The sequence below is a fragment of the Rhinopithecus bieti genome, unplaced genomic scaffold (assembly GCF_001698545.2).
Source record: "Rhinopithecus bieti isolate Rb0 unplaced genomic scaffold, ASM169854v2 scaffold_30479, whole genome shotgun sequence".
NCBI classification, from domain to species: domain Eukaryota; kingdom Metazoa; phylum Chordata; class Mammalia; order Primates; family Cercopithecidae; genus Rhinopithecus; species Rhinopithecus bieti.
Window position 1 is genome coordinate 55510 of NW_016813201.1, and position 26155 is coordinate 81664.

General features: G+C 38.8%; 1 protein-coding gene across 1 annotated transcript in view; it reads left to right on the forward strand.

Annotated features, from left to right (window-relative positions):
* LOC108512488 (ventricular zone-expressed PH domain-containing protein homolog 1) overlaps nt 1–25194 on the forward strand; it is a 74806-nt gene extending 49612 nt beyond the window's left edge. The window contains exons 4-6 of the mRNA XM_017847762.1: nt 709–826; nt 19287–19423; nt 23570–25194. Of these exons, the coding sequence (XP_017703251.1) occupies nt 709–826; nt 19287–19423; nt 23570–23806 (492 nt within the window). The 3' untranslated portion in view covers nt 23807–25194. The remainder of the gene's footprint in view (nt 1–708; nt 827–19286; nt 19424–23569) is intronic.
* The last annotated feature ends 961 nt before the right edge of the window (nt 25195–26155 follow it).

The window sequence follows — 26155 nt, forward strand, 5'->3', positions numbered from 1 at the left end:
TTTTTTGAGACAGGGTCTCACTCTGTCACCAGGCTGGAGTACAGTGGTGCAATCTTGCCTCACTGCAACTCCCACCTCACAGGCTCAAGTGATCCTGTCACCTCAACCACCTGAGTAGCTGGGACCACAGACATGTACCACCATGCCTGGCCAATGTTTTTGTATTTTTGGTAGAGACAAGGTTTCGCCATGTTGCCCAGGCTAGTCTTGAACTCTTGAGTTTAGGCAATCTGCCTTCCTCTGCCTCCCAGAGTGCTGGGATTATAGGCATGAGCCACCACGCCTGGCCAATAATATTTTTTGATATGGATAATTCGTTCTCAATTTTGTATAAAATGTAAATCCCCCAGCAGCATGTCTTCCAACCACATTGCCACTTGGATATCCCTTCTTTTTAGAAAATCTGGAGCCACTGCTAGATGCAAGAAAATTCTGGGCCATTTCAGGCTCTGACACCTCAAACCCTGACGCTCAGCCCTGGGGCCTGTGCTCACTCTCACTGCATTTATGAATACTCTCATGGAAAAGTTTAGCTGAATGCATTTTTTAAGGTCAGCCAAGAGAAATTTTTTTCAATGCTGCCTCTTAGTCCTTAGTACTGAGATTGAACATTGATCATCCTGATCCACATCCCCTTCTCCCAGTCTCAGAATGTTAGGTAGCAGGCAGAGCAGCTTATGTTCTTTGTGCTTTGTGTTCCTGACACAGGATCTGGACCAGGTACAGCTCCATCTGGAAGAAGTGAGGTTCTTCGATGTGTTTGGCTTCAGTGAAACAGCAGGAGCATGGCAATGCTTCATGTGCAACAACCCTGAAAAAGCAACTGGTGAGAGACCCCTACCTGCTGCTAAGAACCATCTGTGCCCCGATTTACAGGGATCTGTCAGCTTCATTGTTCTAGGTGGCCTTCCTCTTGCATAAACATCCCCAGTTGTAATAATGCGCAGAGTCATGTCCCTGCTTTGTGCTGAGAAAGGCATCTCACCAAAGTGGTCATAGGATAAAAGGAAAACTTTGGGAGGCAGAGAAGCAATTCCTCACCTATCTGTGGTTATGAAGGAAGCAGTATCAGCCGTTTTGCCCTGAAAGTATTCATTTCATCCAGATGACCCTGAGGGTTAGAGAGAAAAAAGTGTTCTGTCAAGGTGTGTTCCTTGAGGAAATGAGACCACACTAAATGAGTGAATCAGCACACAGACCACGTTTTCTCATTTAATCCCTAATACTGTTGCTTGATGATTAAACTGTGTAAAAAGTGAAGCATTGAAATAGTAAGAAACTGTCTGAGAAATAACCTCATAGCTGGTTATTCATTTTCCACTTCCTTTCTGCTGCTCAAGGTATTTGGTCTACTGACCTTGCCTAAAAATAATTGTTAGCAAATACAAGTCATACCCTATGCTAAACATATCAGATACCTTATCTCATTTAATCAGTCCTTGCAATACTCTTATGAGGAAAATACTGATATTATCTCTGCTTTACTGATGAGGAAACTGAGGCACAGAGAGGTGTGGTAACTGCCCAAGGTCATAAAGATTAATTAACAGCAGCAGAATTTGAACACAGCCTGACTCTGGAACCCATGCTCTTAACCATTTCACCATTCTGCCTCCCAGTTACACTTGGCTCAATCCAACCAGTGGAAACAGGTTGCTAATAAGCCTATGTCCAAAAAGTTATGCTGTCATTGGAAGTGAAATATTTCATCACTAGTGTGCCCTTTGAGAGGAGAGAGCTCTCAGTGCTGACACAGCTCAGAAACTGCATTTTGGACGACAAGAGCAGTGTTAAAAAGACTGTTGAACACAAAGCCACTTTGTAGATGAGCCATCCTCTAGACAGCCATTGATTATACCACCTGTACCTGGTCCTTTAATTTTAGGATTTTATGCATCTTCAAGATTACCCATTGTGGCAAGTCTGTCCTCTTGTTAACTGCCAGGATGTTGAGGCTGAATCAAAAAAGTATGTTTATTTAGCCAGATGGAGATGTGTAGGGCTCTCAGAGAAGTACCAATTAAAATGTATTACCCCAAGGAAAAGATGCGGATGGCAGAAGCTGGCAGTTAGGACGCCAGGTTTTGTGAAGCACAGATTGTTGGCTGATTACAAAGTCTGGATTGAGCCAACGCCAGAGTGAACACCCCAATTTTTTAAAAGTTAATTCAAACAAATAAGGAATTGGGGAATTGACTGTCTCCATTATAAAACTTTCTAATTAGACCTTATTTTATATATGAAAAAGATAGAGCATAAAAGAAACCTTATTTGAGAGCTAGTAAAATAACGTACTTACCTTAGGTAGCTCCGAGAGGCCCTGAAGAGTTTTCACTCCGAGTAAGCTGAGTCCTTAGTTCAATAAATATTTAATCATATCTGGCCAAGGGAGGCCTCAGAAAAGGGGCTGAAAGTTAAAAAACACAAAGTGTTCCTTTAATATATGTTTTCTCAAATTCACTGCCATGCTCTTGAAATGAACGTTCTGCACATTCACTCTTTCTTATTTGTGTTCCTCACAGTTAAATATGGACTGAGAACATATAGCAATAAAAATTCAAACAAGGCCAAATGTTTTATAGCACAACATATTGAATCAAAATGTTTGGCCCTGAAAACTTCAGTGGGTTTGGATTTCTTTGCTCATTTCCTTTTGCTACATGAAAGAGGATTTGAGTTTGAGAAAAGTCCTATTTTAAACTGTTTTCCTTTTTCCACCAAAACCCTTGACTCCCTGGGTAGTTTATATAGGTTGTTGATTTCATCTTCTTTTTTATATAAGCACTTAAATTATATATTTAATCTAAGTGAAAGGTCTAACATAATACTGTTGCCAAATATATTTCTCATGGAGACGGTATTTGCATTCAAGTTCTGCTTAAATTCAAAGTTTAAAGACGAAACATAGCAACAAATACTTTATTGGTCATGCACAGCTAGTGTATTACTTGCATCCAATTTTTCATTTATGCAATGCATGTTTGTTGCATTAGTTGAGTGTCTTCTACAGGCTGACCCTTGGGATAGAAATATGAATAAGATACAATGTCTCTGCTCTAAAAGAAATTCATAATCCAGTTAGGGCCAAAAGGTATATTCAAAAAAAATCTAGCATTCTTCTTTTATGTTTTTGGCATGCTGTATTTGTTGAGTGAGTGAATGAATGAATGAATAATATTTTTAAAAGGCAATGTCAAATATTCCTTGAATGTTAAAATGTAATGTTTCAAGATTGTGATTATAAGCTAACGATATCAAATTCATCACTATACCATACCCAATGCATTCTGAACCTGGTAAATGGAGATTGGGGCTGTTTCTCCCTAAGAGAAGTCGCCACTTGTAAAGCCTTGATCCACTTACCTTCCTGTCTTAGCACCTAGAATGTACTATGCCCTACTGAGTACTATGTACTGGTCTGAGTTTCATCAACACCCACACAGGGGCCAGATGCCCTATCAGCCTCAGGGAGAAGGGGTCCAAAGAAGTAGAATTGAAGTCCAGAACAAAAGGCCAAAGAAACTGGGTTTTTGATATTTTTTAAAAGAATTGACAGATGATACAATAATTGTTTTCAAGTATTCACGTTTCAATATTTTTTAATGCTGTCCAGCATCTCCATGAGGAACAAAACATGAGACAATTAGAGAATTTCAGTTAGACATTAGGAAAGACATCAAGAAATATGTAATACTTCTTAGTAGTGTGTAGACTCAGCCAGAGAAATCCTTCAGAAATTGACAGTATCTCAGCTTACTGACATGGTCAACTCACATACATTCCCGTCTTCAAGTAAAAGTCTCATCACCATCCTCCCACCAACTTCACCATCAACACACAGAAATTCACAGGAGTTTAATATCTGGTGATCAATAAAATATTTTTATTCAACAAAGTACAGATAGTCAGAGGAAAGTAAATGCTAAACTAATGTAGAGGCCCTGACATGATGATAATTGTTAGTATTCATCATTCTAATGATATGCTAAGTTTGCATGCATTTTTCTCATTTTCTTACCATCATTGACTTCATTTTACAGATCAGAAAACTGAAACGCAGAGAGATTAAGTAATTTTCCCCAGGTCACACAGCTTCTCAGTGATGGAACCAGTATTTTAATCCAGACAGGACAATTCCAGAACCTGACTTTTTAACCTATAGGGAAAATTCAAGTTAAGGACACAAAATATTGGAAATTCCAAGAGCAATCATTCAGTAGTGTTATAATATATTATACAGACCCAGAGACAAGTTTAATTTTTTAGAAGTGATCTACTTCCTCGATGACTTTCTCTACTTAAAGAAGAACAGAGACTTTGGTATGATAATGTGTGAGAAATTATTACTTGCAGGAAATGATTACAATAGAATCTATTTCTTATACTTCCAACTGCTGAATCAGTTTCTGATAATCATTTTATAAAAGTTCAGAGTGGAAGATTAGAAAATCTCTGAAATAACTCAGTAATCCTGAGAGACTTGCCTGGTGGTGTTTATTGCAGATCTCGTTATTCCACATGAATGAGAGAATGGAGATTGAGCAAGTAGATTAAACAGAACAGAACCTATTTCTGGAAAACCAAGCTAATCTTCTTTATCAGTTGCCCTTGTGTCTTGGAATTGCACAGTGTATGTTGACAGTAAGAGTTAGTCAGCTGGTCTGTCCTGGAACATATCTGGCTTTCTCTTCAGTCACATTTTTTTAAAGTAGGAGGAAGAACTGGGTCATGACTTTCACTCATTTCGCGAGACACATGGGATGCCTTTGTTCTTACATCCTACAAAAAACAACTTAGAGTTTTGGCACTCCTGTCCTCCTTGATAAATCTAAGCAGCCCCATGTGATTAGTCTCTTAGTCACTAGACATTTAGAGTTTGAATGTGATCGTCAGTAGAAGGTCTTCTTGGGTTCTAAAAGAAAATGGAACAATTTTTTCAAACAACTTTCTATCATGATTCATCTTTAGAACTTGATTTCAAAAAGTTGTGTTATAAGAACATACTGTCAGGCTGAGTGCAGGGGCACGTGCCTGTCACGTCCCAGCTACTCAGGAGAGAGTGGTGGGAGGATTGCCTAAGGTCAGGAGTTTGAAGCTGTAGTGCACCATGATCAAGCCTGCGAATAGCCAATGCACTCCAGCCTGGACAACATAGCATAGACCCTGTCTCTAAATCTAAACTAACTAACTAAATAAATATAAATTTTAAAGAGAATGTGCTATTTATTGTATTATATTATATTATTAATACATGGGCAAATAGAGATGGTTTCAAAATGCCTCCTCTGTCAGGAGAGTTTTTTCAGACAGCCAAAGGAACTGGTTACAGCAGTTGTGGGTCTGCTTTGAGGGGCACCCTTCATGTGAGCTACATGTTTTTTTCCACTCTAGATGCCAATGTGAAAATGAACTAAATGACATCTGAGAGGACCTAGCCCATAAGGCTACCAATAGCCTTGTGAGTCTATGAATATGAAGCTTTTCCATTAAATTTCAATGTCAACTTTCATAGAACTTTAAAAGTAATAAAAGAAAACTCAATTTTGGCCAGGCACAGTGGCTCATGCCTGTAATCCCAGCACTTTGGGAGGCTGAAGTGGGCAGATCACAAGGTCAGGAAATTGAGACCATCCTGGCCAACATGGTGAAACCTTGTCTCTACTAAAAATACAAAAATTAGCTGGACGTGGTGGCATGTGCCTGTAATCCCAGCTATTCTGGAGGCTGAGTCAGGAGAATCACTTGAATCCAGGAGTTAGAAGTTGCAGTGAGCCAAGATCGCGCCACTGCACTCCAGCCTGGTGGCAGAGCGAGACTCCATCTCAAAAAAAAAAAAAGAAAGAAAGAAAGAAAATCCAATTTTGATGTATGTGGTGGCTAGCATTGTAGTATGATGTCTTTTCTCCTACCACATGTGTTAGAGCACTATCCTATGTGCTAAGTGTTGGTAGAGCACCCAAAGCAACAGAATGCTTTTTATACAATAACTTCACATTTTCACATTTGTATACTGGGACTACTGAGTATATATTGATTATGTAAAATTGAACCTGAGCTTTTTGTTCAGAGCTACTTTGCAATACTCAATGACAAAATAAAAACACAGTTACAAACTCAGATAATTTTTATCCTGAAATCTTCCTTTTCTCCCTTTCCCCATCTTCCATCTTCCTATTTTATGCCTCTGTGGCATGAACATTCTTCTCTCCCTCTTAAACCTCTCCACGCACTCTCATTTCTCTCTCCCGCTTTCTCTTTCTGTCTCTCTCGCTCACACACACACACACAGACACACACACACACACACATATGCACACGCACCTACATACCAACCCTAAGCAGAATTAATTTCTCTCCCTCTGTCCTTTCCATCCTCTGCCCACACTTCTGTATTGAACTTGGCATGTGGCCATCAGTCTTTCCCTCTGGACAGTAAACTACAAGAAGAGCCATGGATTATACCTCATCTTTGTACATCTTAACCAGTGCCTGGTACATTATATTGTTTAATAAGCATTTGGCAAATAGACGAGTGATTGAGCAATTTGTTAATCACTTAAGTGATAGAATACCCATGGGAAAAAACTGAATTTGTTTTGAAATGCAACTTGAAAATCTAACTTTTAAAAATCTAACTCTTTCTCAAAATTAAAAACAACTAACGGAACTGAAACCTGTAAATAGCATCTCTTGAAAAATTAGCTTTTCATGAGAAGAAAACATTGCTGTATACAAGGTTTCAACATGTTGTGGAAACTGAATTTTAGTATTATGCTAAAATGTTACAATATACACATAGGCAAAGAGCTCATAGTAAACATGCTAATAAATTGTGAATCTTGAAGAGAAACAAGCTAAGATCAGTAACCTAACACTGCTCTGGGATTAACTTCTATTTTTCATCCAGCATCACTTTCCTACTCCTCTGCCTTTCCATATTGGGTCAACAATCTTGTCTTGATATAGAGGAAAAGTCTCAGATAGGCCTTATACTTGCAACAAAGCATCAGTCATTCTGTGATTATCACTAGCAAATCACTATGCAGAGTAATGTGTCCTTTTCCACATAGAGGGCAAGCTGGGTCAAGCCAATATATAGATGAGGAGAAGCTTTGGAGAGGCAGACTAATGTGGGTACATTAGTTTCATCATCATACAAGCATAAGATGACATTGATTTCAAGAGTTTTGTGTAGTTTTTAAAATAAAATACTTGGTATATTTTAAAAGAGCTCTAGCCATCATATTGCAGAGTAATCCTTTTTTTTATTGACCTATATAAGTACACTAAGAATGAAATTTGTTTATCAGCCACAGACACACCTATTTAATAGAAATATCGGTACTATGCTGGTCTTTTTTTAATTTTTTTGAAACAGAGTCTTGCTCTGTCACCAGGCTGGAGTACCGTGGCACAGTCTCTGCTCACTGCTACCTCTGCCTCCCGGGTTCAAGCGATTCTCCTGCCTCAGCCTCCAGAGTAGCTGGGACTACAGACATGCACCACCATACCCAGCTAATTTTCGTATTTTTAGTAGAGACAAGGTTTCACCATGTTGGTCAGGATGGTCTCAATCTCTTGACCTCGTGATCCACCCACCTCGGCCTCCCAAAATGCTGGAATTACAGTTGTGAGCCACCGCGCCTGGCTGACATACTGGTACTTTTTAGTAGCCACAGAGAATAAAGTCATCAAAGGATGGTCATATTTTGCCTTGGATTTCTCCCTACAATTGGTTTTGCAGTTTTACTCTTTCGTATATCAAATAACCTATTACTGTCATCTACCATAAAGATACTGATTATTTCCTATAAGTTTTTGAGCAACATAAGAATCACCTGTGGACCTTGTTTACCATGTAAGGCTTCTCACCCTATCCCAAAATTTTGATTCAGTGGGTTTAGGGTGGTTCCTGGAAATGTGCATTTTAACAAGCTGGCAGATAATTCTGATATAGGTGGTTCTCACAACACAGTTCAGGAAACATAGCCATAAACGCTTACAACACCGTGTTTCTGAAGCTTTTTTGCATCAGTACATCAGTAATTGGTCAAAGAAGCATATGTTTTGATGGGTATGAAATTACTTAGAAAGGAAACCATTCAGTCACATGTGGCAGTGCCCTCAAAGGGCTGCTGTCAAACTTAGTTTGTCTGTCCAATTTTGGTCCCCACAGTATTGTGTAGGATGTTCCAAAATCAGTGAGGATCATGCCTCCTGGTTTATTCACTGCCAGTAGAGAAATATTGCACTCTCAAATGCTGCCTGGAGATTCACAAGAAACATGCCATTTGTTATGATGCTTAGCAATTTCAAAAACCACAGACACTCAGTCTACTAAATGTGGCTCCTACAACCCCTTCATTTAATGCTTCTAGCCCTCTTTATGCATATCCTCTGGAATTATAGTTTGCTTTTTTAGAACTGACATACACACCAAAGAAAAAAAATCAGTAAAACCATAGGAGAAGATTGAAGTAAATTTGAAACTTTAAATACATACAAAGAAATTCCCCGTACACTGTATGGGAGTCATAATTCCCAGGAGCAGTGTTTTCAAGGAGGATAAAATGACATACTACATTTTTTCTCAGTTCTTACTTAAAAACTAAGAATTTGGGGTTGATTTATATATCAATATCTATATATCTATATATTGATGTTTATCTATATGTCAATCATTATATATATATACATATATATATATTATTTTTTTTTTTTTTCTAAACGGAGTCTCGCTGTGTTGCCAGGCTGGTGTGCAGTGGCACGATTTTGGCTCACTGCAAGGTTCAAGCAATTTTCCTGCATCAGCCGCCACGCCTGGCTAATTTTTTGTATTTTAGCAGAGACAGAATTTCACAGTGTTGCCCAGGCTGGTCTTGAACTCCTGAGCTCAGGCAATGCACCTGCCTCAGCCTCCCAAAGTGCTGCGATTACAGGCATGAACCACCGTGCCCGGCCTGGAGTTTATTATTTTTTTCTTCCAGAATATGTTTTCTTTTGAAGGCATTTATCTTTAACAATCAGAAAAGAGTATCTAGAAATTCAAATATCACAAATTAAACTCATGACAGTCTCAAATATGAGTTATTTATGCACAATGCAATACTTTAAAGACAAAACTGGCATAAGCCAAAAAGCACACAGTATGAGTAATTTCTGAGTCTGGATGAAAGTCAGTGTGCCATATGAACAGTAGTTATGTGGAGGTTATTGTCTATCGTCATTCCTTCAAAACTGTCACAAGAACAAGCAGAAACAAGCAGAAAGTCTAGGAAGAGAAGGAAGCAACCACAGATAACAGGAAATTCACCCAATGCACCTCAGTCTATTATTGGTTTGGCTTGTAAATGGCAGTTTCAATGAATACATAGATGAGTTACTCAAAAACAGAAGAGGGCCAGGTGCAGTGGCTCATGCTTATAATCCCAACACTATGGGAGGCAGAAATGGGAGGATCACTTGAGGTCAAAAGTTCAAGACCAGCCTGGGCAGCATAGTAAGACCCCATCTCTACAAAAAAATTTAAAAGTTATCCAGGTGTGATGGTGTGCACCTGTAGTCCTAGCCACTTGGAAGGCTGAGACAGAAGAGTAGCTTGATCCCAGGAGTTCAAGGTTCCAGTAAACTATGATCAAGCCACTGTATTCCAGCCTGAGCAACAAAGGAGACCCTGTCTTTAAAACACACACACATGCAAAGAGAGAGAGAGACAGAGAGAGTTCACCTTCCATTTGAGACACTTTGAATTGCCTTTCATACTTCCATTTTTATTAAAGGTCCAAGTTCAAAGACTGCAGGAGTCCCTCTCTTACTCTGAATTCTCTTACTATTCCTCACACTTTCATATAGGCCATTAGGACATGGTATTTCTTTTTTTTTTTTTTTTTTTTTTTGTTTTTTTTTTTTTTTTCCCTGGACGGAGTCTTCGCCTCTGATCGGCCGGCTGGGTGCAGTGGCGATCTCAGCTCACTGCAAGTTCCACTCCGGGTTTACGGGGCCATTTCCTTTTACGCCTCGCCTCCGAGTTAGCTGGGGACTACAGTGATGCCACCTCGGGCTAGGCCTAGTTTTTTTTTTTTGTATTTTTTTAGAGAGACGGCGTTCACCATGTTAGGCCGGGATGCGTCTCGATTCTCCTGAGCTCGTGTCTCCTGTCCGGACCTCCAAAGTGTTGGCTTACAGCTTGAGCCACGCACCCGGGGCCAGGGATTTCCGAAACCACCTGTTCATCACAATAAAAGGATTATTATGATTTACATTGATCCATGATGTCAGTCATGATGACAGTAGCTACTATTTGTTGATCCGTTATTGTGACCAGGTCTCAGCTAAGCAAGACCACTGTCAACTGTTGTGGCACTTTTATGTGGCTTCATTTATGGTGCATGTAATACTCTCGGGGATGCATGGCTTGACTAGAAAACCCCCACAGCCATTTGTGTTGTGTTAAGTATAACTCTAGGGAGTAGGAAAGGGAAGCTCAGTGACATCAAATAGCTTGTCCTGGATCAGTCAGCTGGTAAGTGGCAGATTCTGGACTTCAACTGAGGTCTGCCTCTAAAGACAATGCTCTTACTGTATAAACCATAGGCCTACACTAGACAAAGTCATTGGTACAGTCTCATGTGATCTATTATAATAAAGAGTAAACATGGCATTCAGCACACTGGTTAAATAAATTATAATTGGTTAAAGACATTCAGAATTGCAATAAATCTTAAAACAAGATAGAGAGTGAATTATTGAACTCTTGTGCTCTTGAAATAAAAGAGGTCTATGACTACACAAGGTTTTTTTCATTATGTCACATTACAAAGCATTACATTCCACTCTGCATGGTGCCCAAGGCTCTTTAGGATTGGTCTCTCTGATTCTCACACCTCATCTCTTGCCTCTTCTGTCCCACCCTGCTCCCTCCCAGAATGAGTTACAGTTCCCAGAATACATTTTATGCCTCCCTTCCTCAGCTTTGGTCCTTTGCTATAAACTTTTTTCTTTATTATTTCTTTTTTTGACTCAATGACCTTCCTCCCTTTGTCTTCATAGCTGCAACTTGTCCCTGAGAATTCAGCCCATACAGCATCTACTCTAGGAAACTTTTCTGCTTTGTATGCTCCAGTTTAGAATAAGTGTCTCTCGGTGTGGTCCAGTTAGACCCTGTGCACGGATCTAGCCTGGTACTTATCCCACTCTGTACTCACTTGCTTACTGCATTTCTCTGCATCTCAATGATTTGAGACTGTCATATTTGTGTTTATATCCCCTTTACCTGGCACGTGCCTAGTGCGTGGTAACCATAAAGGCATTTTGAATAGAAGAATGGGAGAATCAATGAATAGCAAAGGGTGTTAATAAAAAGTGGAACTCAGTCTTCCATGACAAGAATAACATGAATGCTAAATTCTCTTATTAACTGAGAAGAAACCACTGGACGCATCTCATTCATTTCTAGTCAATTCCACCACCAGGACATAAAAGGATTTTTCTCTATTCTTTGGACCCTTTAGGAGTTTTCCCCCTTTAATGCCTTTCTACCCTTCCTCCATAATAAGGCAATTACCACCATGTCTGTAGTACAAACTACCTGCACATTGGCAAGTTGTAGGCATAAATACTTTGGTCTAGTCAAAACAAAAGCAGATCTGTCAAGAAGAAAGGTCATGGCAAGTGTTTTGGGATGCTTGAGGCATTTTGCTTGTTGTCTTTCTAAAGGGCCAAAGAATGACAACATCTGCTTATTATGAGAGTGTTTTGAGAAAGCTAGAAAAAGTTTTAGCAGAAAAACACCCAGGGCTGGGCACAGGGGCTCATGCCTGTAATTCTAGTACTTTGGGAAGTTGAGATGGGCAGACTGCTTGAGCCCAGGAGTTTGAGGACCATGGGCGACATGGCCAAACCCCATTTCTACAAAATAAAATTTTAAAACCAGCCAGGCCGGGCACGGTGGCTCAAGCCTGTAATCCCAGCACTTTGGGAGGCCGAGACGGGCGGATCACGAGGTCAGGAGATCGAGACCATCCTGGCTAACACGGTGAAACCCCGTCTCTATCAAAAAATACAAAAAACTAGCCAGGCAAGGTGGCGGGTGCCTGTAGTCCCAGCTACTCGGGAGGCTGAGGCAGGAGAATGGTGTAAACCCGGGAGGCGGAGCTTGCAGTGAGCTGAGATCTGGCCACTGCACTCCAGCCTGGGCAGCAGAGCAAGACTCCGTCTCAAAAAAATAAAAATAAATAAATAAAATAAAAAATAAAAACAGCCAGATGTGGTGACACGTGCCTGTGGTCCCAGCTACTAGGGAGTCCAAGGTGGGAAAATCGCTTGAGCCCAGGACGTGGAGGCTGCAGTGAGCCATGATTGTGTCACTGCACGCACTCCAGCTTGGGTGGACGACTTGGACCCTGAATAAAAAGAAGGGGAGAAAAGAAAGATGGAGAGAGAGAGGAAAGAAAAAGAAAGAAGAAGGAAAGGAAGGAAGGAAGGAAGGAAGGAAGGAAGAAGAGGAAGGGAAGAAGGAGGGAGGAGGAGGATGAGGAGGAGGGAGGGAGGGAGGTGAGGGAGGGAAGGAAGGAAGGAGAGGAAGAAGGAAAGAAGAAAGAATGAAAAGAAGAAAGAAAGAAAGAAGAAAGAAAGAAGAAAGAAAGAAAGAAAAAGAAGAAAGAAGAAAGAGAGAGAAAAGGAGAGAGAAAAAAGAAAGAGGAGAAGGAAAGAAAGGAAGGAAGGAAGGAAAGAAGGAAGGGAGGGAGGGAGGGAGAGAGGGAGGGGAAAGAAAAGAGACAAACACACAGGAAAGCTTTACTAGAGAGTCCTTGTCCACTACGACAATGCTCCTGCTTGTTCTTCTCATCAAACAAGGGCGATTTTGTGAGAGTTTTCATGGAAAATTATTAGGCATCCACCTTATAGTCCTGATTTGGCTCCTTCTGACTTTTTCTTTCCTAATCTTAAAAAATCTTCAAAGAGCACTTATTTTGCTTCAGTTAATAATGTTAAAAAGACTGCATCGACATGATTAAATTTCCAGGACCTTAGCTCTTTAATGATGGACTAAATGTCTGATATTACCACTTACCAAAGTGTCTTGAACTCGATGGAGCTTATGTTGAGAAATAGTTTCCACTTTTAATTTTTATCTTCTAATTCCATTTTTAATGAACTTTTGAAGTTCCCTCATATATCTGAACTTTGTTGAATTTGATATTATAATCTGTGCCTGATTGCTTCTGTTCTCCATCTCTCCTGCCCAGCTGCATGTTCCACAGGCTGCCATGTAGTGATTGTTTCAATAGGCTCCTTTAGCTCTGGTGTTCAGGTACCCTCCATGACTGGGGACACCTGTAAGCAGAGGGAGGGAGGAGAGTGAGGTTGAGTTATTGATTTGCTGGCTGCCTCCCTGCTGGGACACTGAGGGTCAACAGTGTCCTCTATTCCAGGCCACAGCTGTCATCAAATGGTGCTCTCCATACCGGTCTCCCACTGAGTCCTAACTGTTCTCTACCCTTTCCTCTTCAGGTGGAGGGGTGTTAGCCTGCATGGTTACTGGCCCCAGAATACCATGGCGCTTTTCCTACACCTTGCCCACTTCTAAGTAAATAATCTATTAACTCTATTAACTCTCCTCAATTGCTCAACTTGAGATGCCATCTGTTTCCTGCCAAGACCCTGCATGACACATCACTGATCCCATCTGGGGCCCATGAGGCTTCATGCCTGGGCTGGCTGGACCCTCACAGGCTCTAGGCCCCTTCTTAGTCCTTTCTAATGGGGCTTCAGAAAAACTTTCCCGTGAAGTCCACTATATGACCTCTCTGTGACTGTTACACAATCTCTTTCCTGGATCTTACACCTAGAAAGCCTTGAATTGACTTCTCCCTTCACCCCTCAGCCCATGACTGTTCGAGAGCACCTGCTTTACACACTTGTTTCTGAGTTTGTTGATTCTTCCAGCTTCTTCAGGTTCTTTTGTGTGTTTTTCCTCACACACGTACCTTGCTACCACTCTATCTGGAAAATTCTATCTGATCCTTTTCCACACTCTATCTGGAGAATTCTCTCTTCTTTATGAGGGTCCCAGCTCTCATGTCACCTTGTCTCAACTAGAAGTGGAATTTCTGCTCTTCAAATGCTGTAACACGTGGCTTATACTTCTCGGTGGCACTTGCCAAACCCTACACTGAGCAGTAGAATTTGTAAAATGCTATACCTTCCCTAGATAATAAATTAAAGTTCCCTGTGAGGGTGATTTTATAACCCCTCAGATCCAAATATAGAGCCTTACAGCTTATCTGTGCTTGAAAAAATACATATAGGGTGGATGGATGATTGATAAATGAGTAGATGAATATTCTTTATTTTTCATTCTTCCTGCTGTGGATCTTCTCAGCTCTGGGAGACCTGTTATTATTATACTTATTCATCAACTCCATGTTGAATAAGATCAACCCCTTCAAAATTCATTCTTTTTAGCAACAAATATTTTTAAGTTGGTGCAGAAAAGGGATACAATTAACATATAAACATTTGTATTAGCATTCTGAAAAACTTTTAAGTTGACAAAGACAGTAATACTTTGCGTTCCAATTGCACTACAAAATTCAATTTAATAACCCATAGCTTTTATAGCCAGTCGATATTTAAAAAAATAAACAGATCCATGTTAGTAGAGAATGTCCTAACGAAATTGTGGTGCTTTGTTTTTGGTGTTTTGTTTCGCTTTGTTTTTTTAAGAGATGGCATTTCACTCTGTCTCCCAGGCTGGAGTGCAGTGGCATGATCATAGCTCACTGCACCCTTTGACCTCTGAGGCTCAAGCGATCCCCCCACCTCTGCACCCCTCCACCCCTCTGAGTACCTGGGACTGCAGGTGCATGCCACCATGCCCAGCTAATTATTTTATTTTATATTTTTGTAGAGACAGGGTCTCGCTATGTTGCTCAGCCTGTTCACAAACTCCTGGTCTCAACTCCTGGCCTCAAATGAACCCTCTGTCTCGACCTCCCAAAGCACTGGGATTACAGGGATGAGCCACCACATTTGGCCAAATTGTAGTGCTTTAAATGAAATAATGTGTTAATTGGAAAGTGAGGACATATTTGAATATCCTCTATGTTCTACATGCAAACAAGATTATTTGAGATGATACATGATCATACCCTGATAGTATCTCTCCACATGATATTTTTTAAATGGAATATGATAATCTTAGAAAAAATGGTTTCTTGATGTAGCTGTGAAGAGGCTGTGATATCATATCTGAATCACTTGCTTCAAAGGACCTACTATGGGCAATAGACCTTTAAAATGACACATCCCCAGTCATGCATATGTTAGATATAATAGCATAAAAAAAAAAAGTCTTTTAAGATATGGGATATTAGAAAAAAATTGTTTTGTTTCTTGAAATTCTTTTTAAATTAGTTTCACAAATCCAAATTGCCTCGCTTTTACTGACTTCTCTGAAACTGACTAACACCTAAATTTGGGGCCTCACATTCAGCTACTTTAAAGTTCTGCTAACATTTCCTTCCTAAAACCTTTTCCATTGACTTTTCCCCCTAGGGCTGATTTTCACTGGGCTACGGTGAAAAGTATTTGCTTCCCGGCTTGCCTCTGAAGTCCTTCATCCTTTGTTGTTAGTAAGCCTATCATTTTGTCTTGACTGTCTCATCATAGTCATTATATCCCATTCACCCATATCTTTAAGGACTCCAACAATTTTGCCAAGTGTTCCTTGTAAACTTTGGTCATACATAACTCTTCAAGTGAAACATTTGGATCTGCCTTGAGAAAAAATCAAGTAGATAACCCTCTATGTCAAATCCGAAAGGATCCATACACTTAAATTTTACCTAAGTCAATCGTTATTTCAAATCATCTCAGATGTCATAATTATTTCAAATGTTTCTTTGAGTAAATATGAAAGACTGAGACAGGAAAAATGTATCATTATTAAATAGCATTACATTAAATCATCTTGTCATTAAAACCATGGTACCAGCCTGAGCAACATGATGAAACCCTGTCTATACAAAAAGTACAAAAAAATTAGCCAGGTGTAGTGGTGCGCACCTGTGTCCCAGCTACTCAGGAGGCTGAGGTGGGTGGATCACCTGAGCCTGGGAAGCAGAGGTTGCAGTAACCCAAAATCTCACCACTGCACTCCAGCCTGAGTGACAAAGTGACACCCTGTCTTAGGAAAAAAAAAAAATGGCAAGAAAGCAGTGATCACAAACTGTAAAGTAAAGTCTTTCCTAGAAGTGGGACTGGGGTGAGGGAGAAGCAGTGCCTTGTGCTTTGCTATTTACCTCGTGTCCTCACATAAATTTCTTTCTTTTGATTTTTGACTCCCCAGAATCCCTTTTTAAAGGGGAGGGGGGCAGCATTATTATTTTCTTTTGCTGATTAGAAAATTATAGTTTAGAAGATTCAAATCTAAATCTTCTGAGTTAATATTAAAAATCTCGAACATTATAATTAGATTTCCATGTTCTCTCACTTGAAAATATGAAAATGGGTGTTTTAAAATTTTTTAAATTAATTTCGGCTTTGGTATTTTGTTTTGTTATTTGTTTTACTTATTTTCCCCTTTTTTCCCCTCTTGGATCACCTCTTGAAACCTTCTTTCCTCATCCCAGCTAGGCTGCTGCACCCTTTATGACTCAACGGTGCACTGTTAATAGACATTTACTGAGCCTCTAGCCCAGCAGGCACTGTGTTAAGGCTGTTCCTGCTCTCAAGGAACAGGTAACCCTGGGGAGACACAGTACCCTAAGTGCTTTAACTGAAGTCTCTGTAGATGTGGTTGCACAAAGGAAACCACTATGTTTATGGAAAATTTAAATTTGTGAAGAGCATTACTAGCTTTAAGAATGCTCCATGTCAGACAATTTCTATCAAAGCAAAGCAGAACTCTGAATTTTTTTTCTTGATATTAATTGTAAGTTTATACTTCATGAGTTCCTGCTTTCCTTTGCCTCTGGTATGCTCATTAGTAGCCTTCACTAGAGCTTCTCAAAAGATTGGAGGTCTCATCACTGAGGTCTCAGATCAAATGTCACCTTGAACATCTAAGCTCTTTCCTGACCACTGAAATGCATGCATGCACAGCAAGTCCCCAAGTCACTTACTCTCTATTCTATTTTCATCATAGCCCTTATCACTATCTTACAATAGATTTGATATGTATTTTCAGTGTTTGTTTGTTTGTTTTTTGAGACGGAGTCTCACTCTGTTGCCCAGCCTGGAGTGCAGTGACATGATCTCAGCTCACTGCAACCTCCACCTCCTGGGCTCAAGTGACTCTCCTGCCTAACCTCCCAAATAGCTGGGATTACACCCAGCTAATTTTTATATTTTTGGTAGAGATGGAGTTTCACCAAGTTGGCCAGGCTTGTCTCAAACTCCTGACCTAGGTGATCCACCCACCTCAGCCTCCCAAAGTGCTAGGATTATAGGAATGAGCCACCACGCCTGGCCAGTTTTTAGCCTTAATTTGGAGTTGATAATGGAACAGCCAATTGAATAGTTATCAAAAAAAAAAATAGCCTTAATAGTACTTTGCTTATGAAAACTCTACATTTTGGCTGGGCATGGTGGCTCACACCTATAATCCCAGCACTTTGGGAGGCTGGGGCAGATGGATTACCTGAGGCCAGGAGTTTGAGACCAGCCTGGCCAACATGGTGAAACCCCATCTCTACTAAAAATACAAAAATTTAGCCGAGCATGGTGGCGATTGCCTGCAATCTCAGCTACTCAGGAGACTGAGGCAGGGGAATCACTTGAGCCTGAGAGGTGGAGGTTGCAGTGAGCTGAGATCTTGCCACTGCACTCCAGCCTGGGTGACAGAGTAGACTCTCTAAAAAAAGAAAAGAAAAGAAAACTATACATTTTATTATTTTTATCCTGAAAATGCTCTGTAAAGGTGAACAGTCCTGTGTGGCAATTATGAGACCTATATTAGAAAAAAGAAATGGTAGTGTACAAAGGGCAGGTTGTGTTCATATGGTCAAACAGGCACTGTCCAGAATTTTTCCGAAGTGATGGAACAAATTTTATTGCTTTCAAGATGCTATGAAAATTGAAGATAAATATATACAAATAAATATTGTCCTACTACAGATTGAGCTTTCCATTGTCCCCTTCTTGCCAAAATCAGATGCTTTCATCTGAATGTGAAGAGTGAATCTTATGTTGTTGGTAAAAGGAACAAAATTCTTCAGTTCAGCATCTAAACTCTGACATCGCAATGGATCTTCTAATTCTATGATCATTTGTAATCACACACACTGCTTCAATGTAAAATTAGTCCATTGAGTCAACAAGTATTTATAGACTTCCTACTATTTGCCAGGCACAATGTTAGATGCTTGGTGATTCAACAGTGAACAAAGCCAAGACCCTGCCCTTGTGGAGCTTCCAACTGAATAAGACAGAAAGATATTAATCAGATAAGCACTAATATCTATCTACAAATGATAATCCCTGATATATAAGGAACTTGCTATGCGCCATGAGAACTTACGGGGGAAAGCCACCCTCATCTGGATTTGGAGAGGGCTTTCCAAATGAAGCAACATTTAAGTTGAAATGTGAAGTGATCAGTTGTTGACTAGGTGAAGATGGGAGTACAGAGAGGGGAAAGAGAGTATTTGTGTTCCAGAGAGTGAGAACAGCATGTACAAGAGTTGGGTAAGTTTGCCTTTGCAGTTTAGTGTTATGGCTTTAGGAAACATGTCTTTTGGAGTGCTGCATTGACTTTTACTGCCAAATAGCTAAATATACTTGGGTTTATGATTATTTATAAAGCTATATTTCCAGCAGTTCATGTGTCATAAAGCATGGAAATTTGTTTTTTATTACCTAGTTACTGGCAAAATCAAAATGAAGCTTATGGCATACTAGACACTTTGTGCCAAAATTTCAAACTATTCCAAATTAATTTGGTCATTCCAACATTAGAAATGGAACACCATGAAACAAAGAAACTAAGCACAGAAAGCTAAATAGCCAGACAAACTTTAAATACTGTTAACCAGATGCTCTTTGTGTGAGCCAATTCCTTTTGAAAATGTCAATGAAGGCTTTCAACACTTTTCCATTGTCATATCTGAATTGTGCATTCTTTTAGGGAGAAAGGAGGAAACGTTAACCAAATTCATAATTTATTAGCCTACTTTCCAGATATGCTAACTGGGTTCTGGTACACTGTACAGTTCTGACTTTTGATCACTTACCCAGTAAATAATGGAAAATACATGGCATGATTATTCTGCTCCCTTCAACAGTTGTAAATCAAGATGGCCAGCCTCTCATTGAAGGAAAACTTAAAGAGAAGCAAATCAGATGGAAGTTCATCAAAAGGTGGAAAACACGCTATTTTACACTGGCTGGAAATCAACTTCTGTTTCAAAAAGGAAAGTCTGTAAGTTCCTCCATCATCTTTTACACTTGCATTTTTAAGGTCTTGATCTCCACCAATAGCTAGACATTTTGTCTTAAGTTTAAACTCTGATACTTTTTCCATCTCCATTTCACCATCTTACAGCATTGTTTTCTCATATATGTCTGTGTCTAGTCTGCTTATTCCTATGTTAGTTGGTTCACTGTCCCCTTCCAGTTTATTATGGAAGCTTGTTTTAGTTGACTTTAGTTGTTTTAGTTGAACTGCAGAGGGACTACTAGGTCTTGACTCAGACACCGTGCCCTTTGTTTCCATGTGGACCATGTACACAAATTCATGACTTATGATATTGGCTCTAATTTTTTATAAATATAGTTTATAATTGGAAGTGGGGGTCCAAAAAAGGAGGACATAGGCAAGGAGGAAAGAATGGAGGCTGATTTACTTTAGGTACTTTTTATAGTTAACAAACTTTAATTCTGATTAAAATATTACTGTCTTTCATCTATTTAATATTCAGTTAAATGAATATAGTAGAATTGTGATCAAACTAATAAATATTTAATATAATTTTCCATTTGAATAAGATGCTCAGTAATTATTTGTATTGTGAATTTTCAGTGGGAAATCTCTGAAGTAGCATTCTATTCCAATCAATAATGCAAAGTTATCCTCTTTTCAAATTGGTTCTATGTATCATTAAACTCTACTGATTCAGGATCAAGAGGAATCAAATCTTGACCCATTTCTTGAGTGTTTTAGAAAATAATCATAATGACTGGCATTTTTTCAGTGCTTACTATGCAACACCTTGGATTGCCTCAAACAATCCTCAAAATAATACTATTAGGCCACCACTGCTATTATTGTCATTTTACAGATGAGGAAACTGAGTCAAAGAACCTGATTGGATTGTCCAAGGACAAAGCTAATAAAGTGAGAAAGGGTATAACTGAGATCAAGATCAGGCAGTGTTACACCAAAGCATGTTCTTAAATGTGTTTACTGCTTCCCATGTATACTGAAAATACAGAGCCAGTGGCAAACTGTACTCACCAGGGATCTCCATAGAAACAGAACCAATAGGATATATAAAGACATATAAGAGATTTACTGTGGGAATTGGCTCATGAAATTATGGGGGGTAAGAAGTTCCATGATATGCTGTGTGCAAGCTGGAGAACCAGGAAAACTGGTGGTATAATTCAGTCTGTGTCCTAAGGCCAGAAAATTAAGGAAGTCAATGATATAACTCCCAGTCCAAGGCCAAAGGCCTGAGAACCTAGATATGGGGGTGAGCTGCAGGGAGGGATGTAAGTCCCAGAATCTGAAGGCCCCAAAACCAGGAGCTCTGATGTCCACAGGCAAGAGAGAATGCATGTCTCAGCTCAAGAAGAAAGAGCAAATTTATCTTTCCTCCAACTTTTTATTCTATCCAGATCCCCAATAGATTGGATGATGCCCACCCACAATGGTGAGTGTGGATCTTCTTCACTCAGTCCACTAATTCAAATGCCAGCCTCTTCCAGAAACACCTCACAAACACATACAGAAATAATGCTTTCCCAGCTGTCTGGGTACCCATTAGCCCAGTCAAGTTGACACATAAATTAAACCATCACATAAACCAAACTGTCTGAATTAATTAATGAAAAGTGGTAAATTAGTTAAAAATTATAATTCATTCTGAGCCATATGCACTATATCTTTAGAGACCTCATTATAAAATTTACTTGAACATTTTAATCAACAGGAATCAAATATCATGTCTTTGAATTATGGCAAATTCTGACCAGTGTTCTTTTAATTAATAAGACTTCTGTTAACTTTTTGAATGAAATATATTTTTTTTGTGATACCTACTGTGTACTCATGTTACTTTCCTCATCTGTGTGTATTATAACATATACAGATGGACTTTTCTGAGGCTGAACATCTTTTTGAAAGGGCAGTTCAATTTAGACAGCTATTGGAAATGTAAGGAAACTCTATTTTAGCATCGGTTCACACTAAAGCATGTTTAAAGTGTTTAAAATGACTATCTGAATTTTCTGTTTTCATTCAAGAAATCAAGAATAGAAATGAAGACGTAGTAATTTTCCAGATCCCTTAAGACAAAGCAGAGTCAATCTATAAGAATGTTTTTCTGAACTCAAATAATGACCTTTATACTTTCTGACTCATGGCTTTTTAGTAAGATTTAAAGAAAACACAATTTTATAATTAGGTAACTCGTTTGACATGTTTATCAGGAAATAATGGTCTGACATTCCATAACTCTGACACAACTTGCAGCTCAAATAGTGGGAAATAATTTAATATAGCATGAAGGCCACAGCAAAATACTTCTAATCTCCAGGGAAACAATAACCTACCAGTGGTCAACAGTCCTGTTGAAGCTTCAGGTCCTTGTAAAAGGGCCCCTTTTAAATGGAAGAAATGTGCATTTTAAAATGAGAGCTGAGGTTGAAAGACTCTAATCTTTCACTTTTGCATTTTTAAGACCTTGATCTCTACCAACCAGCTAGGCAACAGTGTCCTTTGACTTTCTGTCTATTACTGTCTCAGTTGATTCACTGTCCATCTTTAAATTACTATGGTAACTTTTTATTTCCTTATCAATCTCTGTACTATAGACTGCTTCAAAGAAAGGCAATTTTATTATCAAATTAGGCTAGCAAAGTATTATCTACTGTGTATGCCTTCAAACTTTATCCTGTGTACCCTAAAAGAATTTTGAACAATCTGTGTAATAACTTGCAACATTTTAAGTTGCAGCAACACTTTTAACATAAGTTTAACATTTGCCCGGACTGTAATTTCTGTTGAATTGTAAATATTGACATTTTAAAACAAAAGGATTACATCTCTCCATTAAATGTAACCATTGGATTAAAATACCATAGCAGTTTAACACCTAACACTATTTTTAATACATAAATTAACTCTTTTTTATATAGAAATGTCCACATTGTTTCTCTTTTTCTTTTTTTTTTGAAATCATGTTTCTGTTCTACCTCTATCACAGCATTTTATCCTGAATGGCATTTCATTTTTCACTGAGTAAAACTGTATGTATAAATTGAAATTTGATTGTTTGAATTTCTTGTGACCATGCATCTCCAAGTGTAATTTTTTCTGATTCAGTTATCTTTTCAAAAAGTCACATCCTTCATGAAAATCCGTAAGTATAATGCCAAGCTTAATAATTATTAAACATTAAAAATTGAAATATTATTGAAAATGCACCTCATAATGAAATAGATAAAGAGTGATTACATTGCCTTGGCTGATGGATACTTCCCTGATGTCAATAGTTAGAATTGCTTTTTTGTTTGGTGCTTCTGAGATTTTTTTTACATTGGACAAAACGTCACAGAAAGTATGGGATGAGTGAAGAGGATGCTTTTTCATTGCAAAGTGAAAGGAGGGTGATTGCAACAGGAGAGGTGGGCAAGGAGAACTGGCAAACTTCTCAACCACAGGTACTTTCTTTAGTAGACAAAATGTATTCATATTAAAGACCTGAAATTGCTTCAAAGAAATATCTGACCCCTTAAAATTATTCGTCTTAGCCCAGGTGATGACCTTGGTATTGCAGAGATCCTTAAATTTTTGCTTTAATAAAAGGTGAATGTAACATCATTAAATATTCCTTCCCTTACTGTTTGTAGACAAAGCATGCTTCCAAAGCTGCAGAGAGTTTCAAAAACAGTTTGGTCTATGGGAACACTGGAAACCTCTCTATTCAATTAAGGTTTGGCAAAATCTTTCTCAGAGGTAGCACAAAGGAAAATTCAATTTCATGCCTCCCAAACTACCCGAAATTATAAGTTAATAGCACTCCAAATTGTACCATTGCACCTTGCTCTATTAATATAATGTTAATAGAAAATGAAAGAACTCTGAATTTTTCCCAAATCCCGCTTTATAATAATATTCTGTAAATTAGTTATCTTGTGTCAACTTATGATACTCTAACAAAGGCCCGATTGTTCACTCCTTCAGTTGTTCTAATGATTCTGAGGCCTTAGCACCCAAAATAACAAAGGTCTTGAGCTATAAAAAGTGAAAGGATTCTGGCCCTCTTAGAAAATTCTCCAGTAGCCAGAGATCCTTGCCTACAGTAACAGCCAGCCCATATTCTTTTCTTCCCATGCCTTTCAGAAAGATGACCCTGATGACTGCCCAATAGAACTCAGCAAAGTACAGAGTGTGAAAGCTGTGGCCAAGAAACGCAGGGACCGCTCTCTCCCCCGGGCTTTCGAAATCTTCACAGACAATAAAACCTATGTCTTTAAGGCCAAGGATGAGAAGAATGCAGAAGAATGGCTCCAGTGCATCAATGTGGCAGTTGCCCAAGCCAAAGAGAGGGAAAGTAGAGAAGTAACCACATATCTGTAGGGATTTACAAGTCAGCCACGACAACTACACACCACAGGCATTGTATTATCATTGCCAATGTCAAGAAAAAGAGCTAAATTTACCAAGCCATGTCGTTTTTTACTAAATACCAATGGAATTCTTGTCCTTTAAGAAGAAGGGCCTAAAATGGCAGGATTCTTAGTAAATGTCATACTCTAACAGCTTTAGTATTGACTTCAGAATATACCTGATGCCTACAAAAATAAAATAAAATAAAATAAAAGGAGCTAGAGAGTATGCCCTCAGACAGTGTGGGGCCAGGAAGGGAAAAGTCACTGATAAAAGAACCTCTGTAGATATGTCATTCAAAACTATGAGAAAACAGCATGAAAAGATGCCTGAACTATCTGTCCTGAGGAAAGATTAGCACTTCTGATGAAAATCACAGTCTGTCAAAGGTATTAAAAGAAAAATTTAAAATAAAAACCGTTAGAAACATTGAACTAATGTACACTGAGGAAAACTATATAACTTACTTATAGACTTATAATTACATGATCCTCTCTTACTACAAATGAGGCTAACATGTGGTAAAATGGTTCTCAAATCAAGCCAGTTATGTCATTAAATACTTGTCTTTCAGAATTACTTAATTATTCCCTTTAAGTTCATTTTATATAATCTACAGTTTAGATGCTTGGACATATATCCTGCCCAAGGCACTAAGTGTAATATAGAAAAAGGATAGAAAGCCATTTCTCTATCTTCAAAATAATGTGCCATCTCCATTAAAATTAAGACTTTAAAGTTCTATAATTTTTTCTTTGTATTCAACCTTTTAATACCTCCAAATTACAAACATCTATTTTTTCACTACATAGATACATAATTACACTGTGATAGAATGCTAGAGTGATTCTCAATGATCCATGCCTTGGTATAATCCTCTCCCCCATTGAGTATTGGTGGGACATGTAACCTGCTTCTAACCAACAGAATATGGCAAAAGTGATGGGGTCATCTCTCCCATAATTATGTTACATTATATAGCAAAAGTGAAGAGAGGTTGCAGATATACATAAGGTTTCTAATCAGTTGACTTTGAGTTAATCAAAGAGACCCCCCTGGGTGGGCCTGACCTCATCAGACTAGTCCTTTAAAAGAGGTTAAACAAGTCAGAGACTCTCTCTCCTATTAGCCTTGAATAAGCCAGCTGCCATGAGCTCTACAGCTGCAAGGAAATGAGTTTTGTCGACAACCATGTGATCTTGGAAGAAGCATCTGAACCTCAGACAAAAGCCCAGCCCCAGCCAACACCTTGGTTGCAGCTTTGTGAAACTCCAAGCAGAGGACCCAACTAAACCACGCTTGGACTCCTGACCCACAGAAACTTTCAGATAATAAATGTATGCTGTTTTAAATCTAAATTGTGGTGATTTGTTATGCAGTGATAACTAATACAAAAGCTAAGTTGGGCTACATACAAGGGATCACTTTTTTCTTGAAATTTATTCATTATGTTGTCTAGTATAGAAACCTGGAGAAATACTATGAATGGTCAACACCTTGACCCTCCTGCTAACTTACTAGCATAGGAAATATAAAAGAGACCATGTTTGTGAAAGGTAACAATTCCATTTTAACAAGTAAAGTTTGAGGGTGTTGTGAGTCACAGAATTTATTACACATTGGAAATAGAGTTCTGGAGGTCAAAATTCAGGATCACTGGATATATAGGTAGTTGCCAAAGATGCAAAATTAGATGAAATTACCAAGAGAGAATAACAACACAAAAGAATTAATAAGGGTTCCTTGAGACACCAGCATTTAAGTAAAGGCAGCTGGTGTAGCTGATTAGTGTTCAGAGATGATGTAGACCAGGGGAAATGATGTCACAAAAGCCAAATTAATAAGGATTTTTCAGGAAAAACAGACAGGGCAACAATTTGAAATCCTGAAGAGTAATCACTTCAGATAAAGCCTGACTTTCACAATCAGGAAGCAATTGGTGTCATTGGTAAGAACAATTCCATTGGAGTGAGGGAGTAAACATCACATTTTGTAGGCTGAAGAGTCAATGGGAGGTTAGGAGTTTAAAGCAATAAGTGGACTATTTTTTCAACAAAATGGGGCTACGATGAAAGGGTTAAGATGGAGCAAGTATTTTCTTGCTCTCTTTAAGATGAGTAAGAAGGGAAAGATGAAGGAATTAAAAATACAGAAAGAAAGAGGAAAAAAGTGACTTTGCTTGAGTAAAGTTTCTAGAAGTGATAGGAAGGATTTTGCAGCAATTAACTGAGCACCTACTAAGCAACAGTTGTCATACTTGGCCTGTAGATACAAAGATAAAAGACACAGTTTTTCTCTTCAAGGGGTTTAAAGTTTAGT